Source organism: Aquarana catesbeiana, linkage group LG02, assembly GCF_042186555.1.
Source record: "Aquarana catesbeiana isolate 2022-GZ linkage group LG02, ASM4218655v1, whole genome shotgun sequence".
NCBI classification, from domain to species: Eukaryota; Metazoa; Chordata; class Amphibia; order Anura; family Ranidae; genus Aquarana; species Aquarana catesbeiana.
The window spans coordinates 762,754,098-762,769,630 of NC_133325.1; the positions used below are offsets into that span (position 1 = coordinate 762,754,098).

Consider the following 15,533-nt stretch of genomic DNA (forward strand, 5'->3'; position numbering starts at 1 on the left):
TGGTCTACTTGCAGTTACTTATCTTTGCTCATATTCATTGGTCATCTGAGATTACGTCACTCCCGCATATGCTGCACGTGCAGGCAAGAAACGTTATGCATAGAACGAGAGAGAGACTTTTTTTTGGCTATGGTGTTGTTGGGAAGTGGTTAAAGGGACTGTTGGGCGGAAAGGGGTTAAAACCCGAACTATATCTCTTCTACATTAACGTTTCTTGCCTGCACGTGCAGCATATGCAGGAGTGACGTAATCTCAGATGGCCAATGAGGTATTCTTGTCATACCACTGAAGGAATAATCTTTTATCTTACTTATTTGGATGCACATAGCACATGCACTTTTTGAGTAGATTCTACCTCTGTGTACACTCACCTGTGTGCACCTGCTTTTTCGTCCACATTTGATACTGGGTCCACCTAATACCAGGCTGGTGGTTGCAATACATGTAGGTCATTTCTTAGTACATGTCCAACTCTAGCACTGGTCCCTTTTAATATAGGTAGTGCTTAGCTTATAGGAAGCGCCACAACCCCATGCTCTTTTTATACCAGGTTATGGTTTAGAGCTCTCCTTTTCGGGGGAGCCCTATCAGGGCAGGCAGCTATCCTTCATCATTATATTTTATATTATTTTCCTAAGCGCTGATTTTTCTTTCAATTTTTCAATTTGTGAAAAAAAAAGTCACTCTGTCACCAAGCCATCCATTTCTTCCCATAGGACTGAATATGCATTTAGTGCATTCTAGACATGTTATTTAGCTCCCTTGTGTAGACATACAAAACCTCTGAGACTTCTCCTGTTTGTTGCCATCTTGGATGTGATGTCAGAAGCCCCAGCAGAATCGAAGCTCCCACTCAAGTAACACTCTATAGAATTCACCTTCACTTTTTCCCCAACAACTACATAAAAGTGATGTAGGAATGGGAAAGGCAGAGTAGGGAATAGGGGGCTATGCTAGGGAATTTACTCTCCTGAGGCACGTTGCAGGTCAGTAAAATGCATAAAAAAATACTGCAGAGAAGCATATAAAATACTTGACTTTTTCTGTACTTTTACCTGCAATATTTATAAGTTAGTGAAAGGGTCTCCAGTTCAGATCTTGCGTAGCGTGAACCAGCATCCCACTCACAATTTTCCACATGTTGCGCATAGGGCAGGTCATTCTAGACATGTGCAATTAGTTTTGGTCCGAATGTAAATCAGATCTAGGCTGTTCTGTGCAAAACCACTACACAGAGCAGGTAAGTATAACATGTTCGTTATTTAAAAAAAAACTTTAATATCAAGTGATATTTTAAATGAGACATTTTAAACCAAAGATGCTCGGGTGTCAATCGCTGACAACCCAAAGTGACCATTCTTTTGGTACATAGTGGTGGAAAGCAGTGTTTAGTTAATAAGGTATACTGGTACACTTTTGCAACAAAAAAGGCAGTTTGGGCTTGAAGCTGGGCTAAGAGACCTTATGCGGTTGATTTACTAAAACTGGAGCATTCAGACTCTGGTGCAGCTGTACATGGTAGCCAATCAGCTTCTAACTTCAACTTGTTCAATTAAGCTTTTGCAATAAAACCTGGAAGCTGACTGGTTACTATGCACAGCTGCACTAGATTCTGTGTGCTCCAGTTTTAGTAAATCAACCCCTATGAGACAGTTGTATCATGCCCATGCATGTTAGGAGAAGATACCAGGAACTTGCCCACCTAGGTTAAACTATCCCTAAGATCCCCCTATCTCATTTCGCATTCAACAGTTAATTTGGGTGACACTACATTTCCAGGCCAAGGGCTACAGTGCACTTACAGCATCACACCCTTGCAGAACGGTCTGTTCTTACAGGTCCTCACATGTGACTCCGTAACATTTTGAGAAAGTATTACAAAGTATGTACTTAACTCCACCAGCTTGTTTCACATCTCTATTTTGCACTCCCCTTGAGCACACAGGGAAGCCAACGTACTCAGGGCTGGTGCAATGATTTTTGACACCCTAGACGAAACCTAATTTTGCAGCCCCCCCTGACTCCACCCCTTTTCCCCTGCCCATGTAAACCCCACCTTTTTAATGAAGCGCCCATCAAATGCAGCCTCACCAGCGCCCATCAAATGCAGCCTCACCAGCGCCCATCAAATGCAGCCTGCCTCACCTGCGCCCATGAAATGCAGCCTGCCTCACCTGCGCCCATCAATGCAGCCTGCCTCACTAGCGCCCATCAAATGCAGCCTGCCTCACGAGCGCCCATCAAATGCAGCCTGCCTCACGAGCGCCCATCAAATGCAGCCTGCCTCACGAGCGCCCATCAAATGCAGCCTGCCTCACGAGCGCCCATCAAATGCAGCCTGCCTCACGAGCGCCCATCAAATGCAGCCTGCCTCACGAGCGCCCATCAATGCAGCCTGCCTCACTAGTGCCCATCAATGCAGCCTGCCTCACTAGTGCCCATCAATGCAGCCTGCCTCACTAGTGCCCATCAATGCAGCCTGCCTCACTAGCGCCCATCAAATGCAGCCTGCCTCACAAGCGCCTATCAAATGCAGCCTGCCTCAGTAGCGCCCATCAATGCAGCCTACCAGCGCCCATCAATTAATGTTTGCTTGCTTCCATTCATTCGGGAGTCAGGATACAGACACAGTCCTCTGCCACCGCTGTACCTCTGACACTATGTGCAAATGGAGCGGCGGCTGCCTACTGATGCTGAGACTTTGTTGCTTGCTGCAGAAAGAAGAGAGTAGGAAAACCAGTGGCCGGGCGCCTTAGGCAACAGGGCACCCGGCTGCCTAGTTAGCCTAGTGGTAGCACAGGCCCTGAACGTACTTCACTCAGCAAGGTCTTGTATTTCATGACCCCAGGCCTGGTCCCTACGCAGGCCCTGTACCGCAGTGGGCTCCAACTTGGAGACCCTGCCACTAAGTGGTTAACATGAAGCACTAGCAGGACCTCCGTCACCTGCCGCCATCACCATTTCCTCTGATGGCTGGCTTCTATGTGTACTGAGAATCAGAAGGAGTAGATTTATTTATAACCTCAAGGGTTGACCTTGTTAATGTACAGCCCTTATAACCCAGAGGGTCAGATGTAGTTCCAGTCCCAGTTCCTAGCTCTTCTGATACACCATTGCTACATAATACTATAATGCATTCATTTCCTCTTTCCCGGTAATTGACGCAGACAACTTTTTCCTAAACAAAACTCCATTTACTAAACAATTAGTAAATTATACTTGAGGTAGTACATCAGAACATTATCTTCACAAACATGGCAGTTGTATATGCTATCTAAGGAAGTCCATTGAACAAAGTCCCTCCAGTAATTTTTTTTTTGGATACCCACAAACATAATGCAGGTATATGTGAGGTTGTCTGGAAAACATTGTAAACCGACATACATTGTTAGTGGGCTCTAAGGATAGGTTTTGGAAACATTTCAAGAAGTCAAAAGATGCCTCATTTTAAGGAGGAATATATTGTTTTTCAGTTTGAGGTCAAAGTAATCCCCAGTCAAATGAAATAAAATGTTTAGTCAAATTAAAAATACCTACAGGTAAGAATTAAAACATGAAAAGGTCCTTAATTTTCCTGAAAAAATAATATAATTTTCTTTCATTATTTATTTAATTTTTTTTGCGCTGAATTGGTTCTGTTGTCTTTTTTTTTTTTTTAGAGCTCGGTGAAATAAAAAATGTAACCACAACTCAGCCATTACTGGAGCTGGATGGTCTGGAGAAATACACAAACTACAGTATCCAGGTGCTGGCCTTTACACGGGCTGGAGATGGTGTGCGCAGCGAGCAAATATTCGTCAGAACCAAAGAAGATGGTAAGAGTCACAGCTGGTATATGTGAGCAATGCTGGCTACCTACAGCATGTGTTTTGCCCAGACAGATGTCACTCTGTATGGACTGTGGGCAGCTTCCAGTGTGTCCATCTGGAGACCACCTTTGTAAAGATCTTTGCTAGAGGTGCAGACGCTGAAAAAAAAAAAACATTCCACTGGGAAGTTTCCTAATTTGCTGAAATATGTTTTTAGAGGTTTTTTTAAATTCATTTTTCATTTTCATAAACTCCTATCTGGCCCCTTGTAGTAGGATAACAAGAGTTTTGTTAAGGGAACCCTTTTATGCAAATGGGTTGCCAAGGCACTACAGTGGAACAAAAATTTTGCATAGACTTTTTTTGTAACATGGTGCCCTCCAATGCATGGTGGTACATTACTGTACATTGCGGTGTGCTGCAGTGCAGTTTTTTTCCTATTGGTGCATTCGTTTGATTTGAAAGTGAATAGCACCACAACACTCAAACATAAACGCACCTCAGTGCGAATGGACTCCTAAAGCTTCTTCACTGCATTTAACTATATTTAAATATCTATAGCTTGGCCACAGTTCTACTAAAAAATCACCTTTCATTAAGGACACAAGCCTGTGTATGTTTTAGTATCCATCAGGCAACTGCTTCAGGAAAAGACCAAAAAATAATAAAATATTGCCCACTATATAGTTTAGTGTTTTGAACATATGAATGAACTGCATAGTCAATAGGCAAATTATTGTACCTGGGTGTCCTAACATAACAAGTACTACCAGTGGACATATTGCCGGTTTGTCTCCAACATCTACACAACGAGCATGTGATGTTATCTTGCTGGGAAAATAAACAAATTCATGATGGTATCCCTGTCTTGTAACTGCAATCTGCACATGCAGATTCCAATCTTTTGTTTGTGGCCATATGCTCCAATATAAAAAGCATATCCCCAGTTTACGACTGTCTTCTGAAACATGTCCTCAGTCTACAACTGTCTTCCGAAACATGTCCTCAGTCTACGGCCATCTTCTGAAGCATGTCCCCAGTCTACGGCAATCTTCTGAAGCATGTCCCCAATTTACTGCCATCTTCTGAAGCATTTCCCCAGTTTACTGCCATCTTCTGAATTTACGGATCTCTATCTACGGCTCTCTTCGGAATTTCTAGTCCTTGACCAGCTTTTATTGCATGTCTACTATCTATGTGGCATTACATAAAATAAATATTATGTGTGGCCCTTTGGTAATGTCAAAAGCCACACTTCAGGCTCGCTTTATAATAAAAATTGAACATTGCTACCTTAGATAATGTATCCAAAGAAGCTTTTATTTAATCTCCCTTTGTTATGCACTAACACCAGTCAAGGCTTAGATACAATTCACTTTCTAGTTCTGTACAACAGGCATTATTTAAACTGTCCACCAGAGGGCATCAGCTGGTCACAATGCAATAAACTGTAATATAGTGACGGTTCTATAGCATATAGACAGTCCTAAAATAATCCATGTCAGATTTAATTTTCCAGCAACCTTTAATGTGAGTCAAACATTCTTAAAGGTAGTCATTGAGCTGAATTAACAAAAGCATAATCCTCTTGCTATTTTTATATCCAGTACTTTAACATTTTAACAGTTAAATTTGAATTACACATCTCACTAAAGGCTTATTTTATAGATTTTTTGGTGGGTTTTCTGAGTGTAAATTACAATTCACAATTACCACACAGGTTACTGTTTCTTGAAATACTGCTTTTGGGTGGAAATAACAGAGTTTCAGCAAGGCGGGAAAGAGGCAGGAAAGGAAACCACTTGCAGTGGTAGAAAACCCCCACTTTGGTGCAAAAAATACTGATTGATGAGAATTTAGGGTATTTAAAAATATCACTATAGCACACTTTACCAGGCAGTGCATATCTGTAAATGAAGAGAAGGAAGGAATACTTACCTCTCCCGCTGGCCATACTGCAGAACACTGCTCTGACCCTGAGAAATTTTCTCTTGAAGTCCACAGGGAAACCAACACTTTCACAGGAGTGTCAATCTTCTAAATCTCCTACAGCTCTCACGGGTTCCTTCTGCTGACCTTCTACAAGAGAAAATAGTGCCATGGAGGTCACCAAGGAGGAACCACTAAGAGCTGGAGGAACTCAGAAGATAGACAGTCCTGGAAGTCTTGGATTCCCTGCGAACTTCAAGAGGCAGTTTCTCAGGATCAGAGCAGTGTTCAGCAAAACCTGGCAAACTTTGCTGCAACGACTATAGCCATTAAAAGCCCATTTCATGTGCAAAATAATGATTCAACACCTAAACAATATCTCTGTTTGTGGTTTGAACATTTTTAGGAGAAAATGATCATGAGATAAATTAATGGACAGTGTTAAACTACCTTATCCACCCTGAACTGAGCCATATCTAACAGCCCCAGCAGCATAGCCACAGGGATAGAGGAGGCAATAACCTCCACCTGTCTTGTGGTTCCAATTTAAGCATTCTTGTCTTGTTCTGTCTGCACAGGCTGTGTCTGTGTGAGGTGTCAATTCACCAGGAGAGGCTTTTATCAGCCAGGACACAACAACTGGATGATGGTTGTGTCTTGGAGGCATAATAGCATGTGGCTGACCAAGTCCATCCTAGACAACTGAGAGTTCCCACAAGGTTGGTAATCCTTGAAATTTCTTCGACCCAAATCAGCACATAGATCATAAAAATTATAAAGTATTGTGGGTACCTTCGACCCTCAAATCAATAATACCAAACTTTATCTAAACAAAAATGGGATTTATCGAACTGTATCATAGAATCTTTACTTGAATCTTTTAAACTTTTATTATAAAAAGTAATTTTATTTTGACAGGTGATTAAAAATATGTGTCACATTACAAGGCATACAAGCCAAACCTTTGGGCCTTTTGGCTTTTTGGGTGGACTCCTTCATTTGCCACACTTTTATTGCTTTTATAGTGTATGTTTATAAACTTTTTAATGACACATTATTAGATTTTCTGCTGCCATAATCAATGTAAGCTGTATAATTATAAAGATTTTACCAGTTTATTGTATGTATATGCTATAGAATAAAATACCTCCCATCCTGAAGAAGGTGATGTTTCAATAAAACGCGTAGAGAATTCAGGTTCATCGAAGATTCCATCTAGTGATTGTTGTCCTCTAATTCCATGAAATTGTAATATCTATCTTCATAAGTAATGGTTAGGGCCATGAGGGTGGCTTGGCTTCTATGCCCTTTTTTATGCATTGTAATACATATTTTTAACCACTTGTCAAAATAAAAATAACTTTTTTTTAACAAATGTGTAATTGTTCTATGGTACCATTTGAACAATCCCAGGTTTTTTTTAGTTAACGTGGAAGTTAAGTCAAGACCTAACTATGCTTGAAGACTCCCACCCCCATTCTAACTTTATTCCATCTCTCCAGCGTCAGCTTCAGTGAAGAGGAGAGATTGCCAATGGCTGCAGAGTCTGGATGATGACGTCACCCATAGGCTCACTATGGGTCATCCATTGTAGTCTGTCTCTCCTCTACACTGAAGCCACCGCTGGGAGCTGGTCACAGGTTTACAGGGTAGATAGAATAGGCTTAGAATGGGAGTGGGAGCAGATTTAAGCTTAGTTAGGTTTTGACTTGCCTGCCACTTTAAAATTTAGTATTAGTGATCTTTGAAATCTCAACAGAGACTGGGGATCATCTATTATTTACAGTACATCTATCTTTTTTATTTTTTTGCATTCTTTATTTATACATGTTTCAGTACAAAATCAAGTGAATAAAAAAGGGAAGTACAGGGAAGGCTGTGGGAATGGGTACATCAGGGAAGGCAAAACACTCTGTAAAGAACAGAGAGAGTCGAACATTGTACTATCTAAAAAACAGTCCAGAATACCTTCTACTATGAGAAAGTCCAAAGAACATCATAGAAATAGGTGGGAGGCCAGACACATGTCTGGTTTCGAATTAAGTATTTCCAGAACAAAAATTCTCGGTGTTAGGGGATCCAGGAGCTTGTTTCAAGGGGGGGTGATTCCAACGGTCCATGCCTGGCACGACTGCGACATCAGTCTGGTTTTTCAGCTAATAGACGTTTAAACTCAATCCAGTAGAACTATGAATTTCTGAATTTATCATGTGCATCTTTTATTGTGCTTGTCAGACTTTCCATCACCCTAATATCCTCTTCCCTACTGATCCATTGTTGACCCATCGGTGGGTTGTGGGACCACCACAATGCCAGAATACATAACATTACTAATTTCACCAGGTGACGAAATATCGCTTTTTTTTTTTTATACAATTTTGTTGGAATTGAGTTGTGGTGTAGAAGAAAGAACTTGGGTGTTTAGGAATTACTCGGTGGGAAATTTCTGGGTAATTTCTTGGACACCCGACCAAAAAGCTTTGAAAAATGAGCAAAACCAGAAAATGATCTATCTTTCTATATCACTGTGTAAGCTTGAAAATATGGTTGCTTTAAAATGGATTTTTTTTTTCAAGATTTTGCCTTTTTTGACAAAAGTGATCATTTATGGACTAAAATAATTTTATAATTCATTCAGTTTCTGTATAATACAATCCTTCTTTTTAAATTATTTTTATATTGAATGTTGGTATTGTTATCTGTATGGCCAGCATTAGGCTGATGAGAGATGCAAGTCTGCGATTGAATGTCTGACCGCCATAAAGAAAGTAAATGATCCTTGCGCCCACTTACCAAGTGAATGTAGAAAAACTTGCAGGACAGAAAGTCAGCCTCCTTTCAATATCGCTAGCAATAGAACCATGGTCTTCACAATCTTCTGTTTAGAAAAGTTTCCTTAGTAGTGCAGCATACAAAAGTATAGAATTATAAAATATAGTGACTTCCTAATACAGGGTAAGATTTCTCATCTATGAACCATTTTGGGGTCCGCAGATGAGAAGTCAATTCAATTGGGGTAAATTTCTCAGGTTAGGCCTTTTATTAGATTTACCCATTTCATTAGTTTAGGTCTGCCTGTAAATGGCCCTAGTATGGTGCAGGGAACATACTGTATGTAAACGTATGTAATGGGTGCTCATGCAGTTGCCACATGTCCTGGTAATTTGGGTATTTTTGTAACTATATGGAAAAATGAGGAATGGGGACTAGAGGTGCCAGACCAAGATAATGCACTACAACATATTTTAAAATATAACACATTTTATTTGATACATTAAAAAGATATTATAATCTTCTCTAAGGCCTCTTTCACATGGACGATCCGTATGTCCGTTTTTCATCCTTCCGTTTTCGGATGAAAAACGGACATACATTCATCCCTATGGAGCGTCGGATGTCAGCGGTGACATGTCCGCTGACATCTGACCCCGCTCCGATCCGAAAAGTGTAACGGAGGAAAAAACCTACTTTTCCATCCGTTTTCGGATCGGATCGGGTGACGACGGACACTACGGTCCGTCATCATCCGATCCCCCATAGGGGAGAGCGGCGCTCTGACAGGTCCGTCGCTGCACAGTGTGCAGCGATGCACCTGTCATCTTCCTGCTCAGCGGGGATCGGCGGAGCGATCCCCGCTGAGCCAGCGGATGTTCACGGGGTGGATCATCACTGATCCGCCCCGTGAGAAAGAGGCCTAAAAGAATTTTGCAAAATAAAGATCATGTGCGATCCAACTGTACTGTGCAACGATTTTTGCTCAACTTGTTTCGCCAGCATATGGCTGCTTCAGGAGACTTTATACTTTTTTGTACTGGGTATTCACTGCAAACAGAAAAATACACATTTAAAAAACAATAAATAATGGGGCCAAATGACCCTGTTAATTGCATTTCACCATTCACATAATTACACTGGATCATCTGAGGGACTGCTCTTATCCCGGAAGAATCATCAGGTCAGTGTGTATGTACACAAGGGTCACATTCTTCTGGGGTAAGAGCAGTCCCTCAGATGATCCAGTGTAATTATGTGAATTGTGAAATCATGTAATTAACAGGGTCACTTGGCACCATTGTTAATTGTTTTTTAAATATGTTTTTTTTTCTGTTTACACTGAATACCCTGTCCAAAAAAAAAAGTATTAAGTCTCCTGAAGAAGCCATATCCTGGTGAAACATGTTGAGCAAAAATCGTTGTACAGTACATTTGGATCACACATGATCTTTAGCTTGCAAAATTCTTTTAGATTTATTTTATTAATTTATTTCAGGTACTTATATAGCGCCGTCAATTTACGCAGTGCTTTACATATACATTATACATTCACATCAGTCCCTACACCCTCAAGGAGCTTACAATCTAAGGTCCCTAACTCACATTCATACATACTAGGGAAAATTTAGACAGGATCCAATTAACCTACCAGCATGTCTTTGGAGTGTGGGAGGAAACCGGAGTACCCGGAGAAAACCCACGCAGGCACAGGGAGAACATGCAAACTCCAGGCAGGTAGTGTTGTGGTCGGGATTCGAACCAGCGACCCTTCTTACTGCTAGGCGAGGGTGCTATCCACTACACCACTGTGCATAAGATTATAATATCTTTTTAATGTATCAAATATAATTTAGCTTATTTTAAAATATGTTGTAGTGCGTTATCTTGGTCTGGCACCTCAAAAGTCCCCATTCCTCATTTTTTCATATAGTTTCTAATTTATTGGTATGTGCTGTCTTGCTCCCCATATCCTTGGCTGACACTTTATTAATCTATTTTTGATATTTTTGTAGTCTTTACCTATAGAGGGATGTATAATGAGAATAAAGTGCATTTCCAGCAAAAAATGCACTTGGTCAGTAAATTTCACAACAAATATGAGCGCTAACCATTGAACCTCTATCCCTTAGAAGGGTCATTTTAGTGTACTCTCATTCCAACAGATCTTCTAGGGCCTATTTCATAACGCTAAAAGCAGTCGTGTGGACTGTCACAGTCAACTGGGGATTATATAGAATGGATAGATCAGTTAAACCAGCAAAATAAATTTTTTTTTTACTAATTGCTATGACTTATTACACAATGTCAGTATGTAGGTCAAGTCTTAGGTGATGTTTTTTTTTTTTTATAACCATTTATTAACCTTCTTTCTTGGTTCTAGTTCCAGGTCCCACTGCTGGTATTAAAGCTGCCGCAGCTTCAGCTTCCATAGTATATGTATCGTGGCTCCCCCCTTTAAAACTAAATGGAATAATCCGGAAGTACACAGTGTTCTGCTCACACCCCTACCCTACGGTAAGTACCAAGACTTTAATACCTGTGTATGTTTGTTTCTTTAGAAGAAATAGTAAAATCAAAGTGAACCTAAAAGATATAATTTTTCACCTTAAAGTGTTACTAAACCCACAACAGTAAAATCAGTCTGTATATGCAGTTAAGCATGCTTGTTTTTATCACTGTGGAACCTAAGGGGTTGATCCTCTGCATTGTGTAAAAAAAAAAGGCTGTTTGATCCTGTCTTCTCTGATCCTCCCCTTCTTCCACAGTCCCCAATCCATCTCCTGATAAGACAGAGCCATTGGAGTGACTCTGCACATGCTCAGTTTGGTGTGTATTGCTAGAGAGTTTTTTTTTTTCTTAGCAGGGGGAATGTGATCAGCACAGGGCCAATCAGCACTGTCCAGACAGAGGGTCAGGGGTCATGCAGCCTTATAGGACAATCCAGAGTAGAATCAAAACTCCTCCTACAAACTTTAACAAACACTGATTGAAGTCACAAGTCTGCTATATACTGCTGATGAGAAAATGTATTTAGCAGTTTATATTTACTAAATTATTGCATTTCTATGTTCTGTGTACTGTGGGAGACCAGATATAGTGAATGGAGGGTCCTGGGTTTAGTAACACTTTAAGTAAATGTGTGCTAAACAGTGGGGTAGATTTACTAAAAGCAAATAGACTGTGCATTTTGCAAGGGCAATTGTACTTATTTTCCCCAGATCTTAGTAAATGGTGGTAAAACTCTGCTGATTCTTTCATCCAGTCATGTGCATTTTTATTTTTTTTTCCTTGCACCCAATTGGCTGTTCTTTACAAAGTGAAGCTTTACCATATTTACTAAGGAAAATAAATGCAACTGCAATTGCAAAATGCGCAGTCTATTTGCCTTTAGTAAATCAACCCCTATATGTAATAATTAGAATTTTTAATTATTTGTACCTCTCAAGGAAATAAGTACTGTCTCTTACAATGCTTTATCTTTAAGGGCAGCTTTATTTTTGGTGAAGAGGTCCTTTTAAAGCTTCTCATGTTCCCCTGTAGTATAACTCACTTAGTAAAATAGTTGAAGCTGACGTTTAATCCTTTTTATATTTTGCCTTCCCTGGTTCCTTCCTCCCCCATCTTCAACATGTTATTAAAAAAAAAAAACTTTCATTTTTCATTATATGTCTTGTGTTAAATTCAAAGATGTCATCACTAGGTCTATGTGCTCCAATAAGCAATGCAGGCAGATCATGGCTGGTGGGAGGGGGCAGCAGGGTGCTATGCATAGCTCCCTTAATGCAACACAGCACCCTGCCTCAGTATTCCTCACAAAAGCCCTCAGCCCTGATTCAAGCGATCAAGTGGCTCTTAGGATGAGCTTTGCAAATCTGAAAATGCCTTTATGGGTGGATTTTTTCTTGATACCTAGACCAGCCTAGGTATTTCCCTCGTGTGATGCTGAGACTCCATGATTGAACTGAAATCCAGTGAATGAAAGGGGTGGACATGAGACAGTCAGACCTGGCCCGCCAGGGCAGAACTCCTCTGCTAGATCCTGCACTTCTCCTTGCAGCTGCGGTGAGGCTTGTCTATGGACCCCCTCCCATCCTCTTTAGCAGCAGGGCGAAGGACAGAACTCCTCTTACAGATCCCCCTGTCTCCACCTCTCCTGGTCTCAGCATTCAGCAGACTCTGGCAGCTGACACCAGCTCTCCTCTGGTCCTCCTCCAGCTCTCCTCTGGTCCTCCTCCAGCTCTCCTCTGGTCCTCCTCCAGCCTTGCACTTTCTACTTCCAAGATCTGCCCCTAGCTCTTTCCCAGCAGCAGCACAAGGTAAGGGGGTGCATTGTGATATAAGGGAGGGTGGGGGGGCTCTTGACATCTGATGTAAGGAGGGTGAGGTGTTCTGGACATCTGTGTACAGATACAACCGACTCTTTGAGGGCAACCATAATGCTGATGTGGCCCGCAATGAAATTGTGTTTGACACCCCTGGGCTAGAAGACGCTGAACATCCTCCAGCCAGGAAATAAGGCAAGCTCTATCTGACTTGCTACAGCTTTTAATGCGCAGAGAGAAGCTCACAGTGTGCAATGAAATCAGAGTAGGCAATTTCAGTTGAGAAGAGGAATCTGTACAAATGTGCAAGATTGAAGGTAAAGATGAAGTTTCTTCCCCACCAAGTCAAGTGTCTTGTGAGGTCATTACCTCCCCACAATTGGTTGGCTAGCCTAAGTTTCGCACTAACAAGTTCAGGATTTTTGGGGATATTTTTTAGCTACACGTGGACTCTACTGCTGTGTCCTGTAGTGGTATAGAGGCCACCAGAGGAAACTATAGAGGGCAAGTTCATCAATGGTATAAGCGAGTCTCCTTCGTTCACTTTGCAGGGACGCCTTTATTTCTTCTTTTCAATATATCAGCAAATTCACTTTAATACCCCCCAGTATCAAATATCATACTGTGGCCATTTTCTTTATGCTGTTCTGGACTAGTTTCTCTTTCTACAAAACCTTGATCTTCAGGGATACGTCCTGCCCGCTCTTTTTATAAATCTATTCTAATCTGGTGGGGTTAATCTGAACAGTTGGATGCTGGTAAGCTGAAACCTTTAGTTCCTCCACTTGTGGACAGTGCTGGTTGCCAATTCTTTTCACTTTAATCTTGCATTAATGGTTGTGTAGGTGGCCTTTTCCCTACTTTTCTATTCATATGTGTTATTGTGTGCGAGTGACTCAGTGGTAATATTGTTCCCGAGAGGTGGCCTTGATCACACACATTATGAGTCTTACATAAGAAAAACTGGGAAGACCTCACTTGATCTGTGTTCTTGAATCAACTTGTTGTTTATCAACCCTGTGTTCTTGACAATTAAATAGAATGTATCATGCTATTATATATTTTCTTTATGTATTATTGTCAGGGCTAAAAAATGAATGTAAAAATCAAATAAGCAAATGTGAAATATTAAATGTGAATATTTATTATTTTCATATGTAGCCAGTAGGACATGCTTTTGGTTCTTTTTCACATTTTCCTAGAGGTCCATCTACTTTGCTGAAAAAAGCACTAAACTTGTTTGCAGAGCTCAATAGCTCAAGCTTCAAGCAAAGATTTGCTTTGCCCATACTTCCTACACCCCCATACCCTCCAGGTCAACTGTATTCTGATGTACTCACCCCAGTTGACTGGCTACTCTTACATCACACTAACAATCATGACTTTTTTGTTTTCAGAGGATAGGTGCAGGAACTTCACCCAGCCCCTCTACTACACAGATCCCCCCACTACAGATCCCCTCCCAGTACAGCGCTCTCTTCAATACTCCTCCCCTACCTCCTCTTCCCAGTACAGAGCTCTCCCCCAGTACTCCTCTCAGTGGAGGGCTTTTCCCCAATACCCCCTATTACAGAGTCCTCCCTCCAATACTCTCTTCAGTACAAAGCTCTCTCCTAAATATCCCTCAGTACAGAGTACTCTCTCCAATACCCCCCTCAGTACAGAGCTCTCCCCCAATACCCCCCTCAGTACAGGGCTCTCTCCAGTACCCCCTCAGTACAGGGCTCTCCCCCAATACCCCCTCAGTACAGGGTTCTCTCTCCAATACCCCCTCAATACAAGTTTCTCCCCCAAAACCCCCTCAGTACAGATCTCTTCCCCAATACCCCCTTAGTACAGGGCTCTCTCTCCAATACCCCCTCCATACAAGTCTCTCCCCCAAAACCCCCTCAGTACAGATCTCCCCCCATACCAACCTCAGTACAGGGCTCTCCCCCAAAACACCCTCAGTACAGATCTCTCCCCCAATACCCCCTCAGTACAGATCTCTCCCCCAATACCCCCTCAGTACAGATCTCTCCCCCAATACCCCCTCAGTACAGATCTCTCCCCCAATACCCCCTCAGTACAGGGCTCTCTCTCCAATACCCCCTCAGTACAGGTCTCTCCCAGAAACCCCCCTCAATACAGGGCTCTCCCCCAAAACCCCCTCAGTACAGGGCTCTCCCCCAATACCCCCTCAGTACAGATCTCTCCCCCAATACCCCCTCAGTACAGGGCTCTCTCTCCAATACCCCCTCAGTACAGGTCTCTCCCAGAAACCCCCCTCAGTACAGGGCTCTCCCCCAATACCCCCTCAGTACAGATCTCTCCCCCAATACCCCCTAGTACAGAGTAATCCCTCCAATACTCCCTTCAGTACAAAGCTCTCTCCTCAATATCCTCTAGTACAGAGCTCTTCCTTAATACTCCCTCAGTACAGAACTCTCCCCCTAATACCCACCTCAGTTCAGAGCTCTCCCTCAATCCCCCCTCAGTACAGAGCTCTCCCCTCAATACCATCCAGTACAGAGCTCCCCTTCCTCTTTTTACAGTGCAGAGTGGCAGAGATAGGTGCTGCTGTGGAAGAGCAGCAATTACTTACCAAGGGAAGTCCTCAGTCCTGGCTGGAGGTGAGGGCTGCTTGAGGACCAACTGAGGTGAAACTGGTGCAAGCTGACCTCCTCCTCTGTGTTTCCTGTAGAAGGGAGTGCCATGC

The 15,533-nt window shown here is 42.0% G+C and overlaps 1 protein-coding gene across 4 annotated transcripts in view; it reads left to right on the forward strand.

The window, feature by feature from the left end:
- Positions 1-15,533, forward strand: part of DSCAM (DS cell adhesion molecule) — a 726,986-nt gene that overhangs the window by 400,779 nt on the left and 310,674 nt on the right. For all 4 annotated transcript variants that reach the window (XM_073617225.1, XM_073617227.1, XM_073617226.1 and 1 more), the window contains exons 19-20: positions 3,660-3,815; positions 10,894-11,027. In XM_073617225.1, the coding sequence (XP_073473326.1) occupies positions 3,660-3,815; positions 10,894-11,027 (290 nt within the window). The remainder of the gene's footprint in view (positions 1-3,659; positions 3,816-10,893; positions 11,028-15,533) is intronic.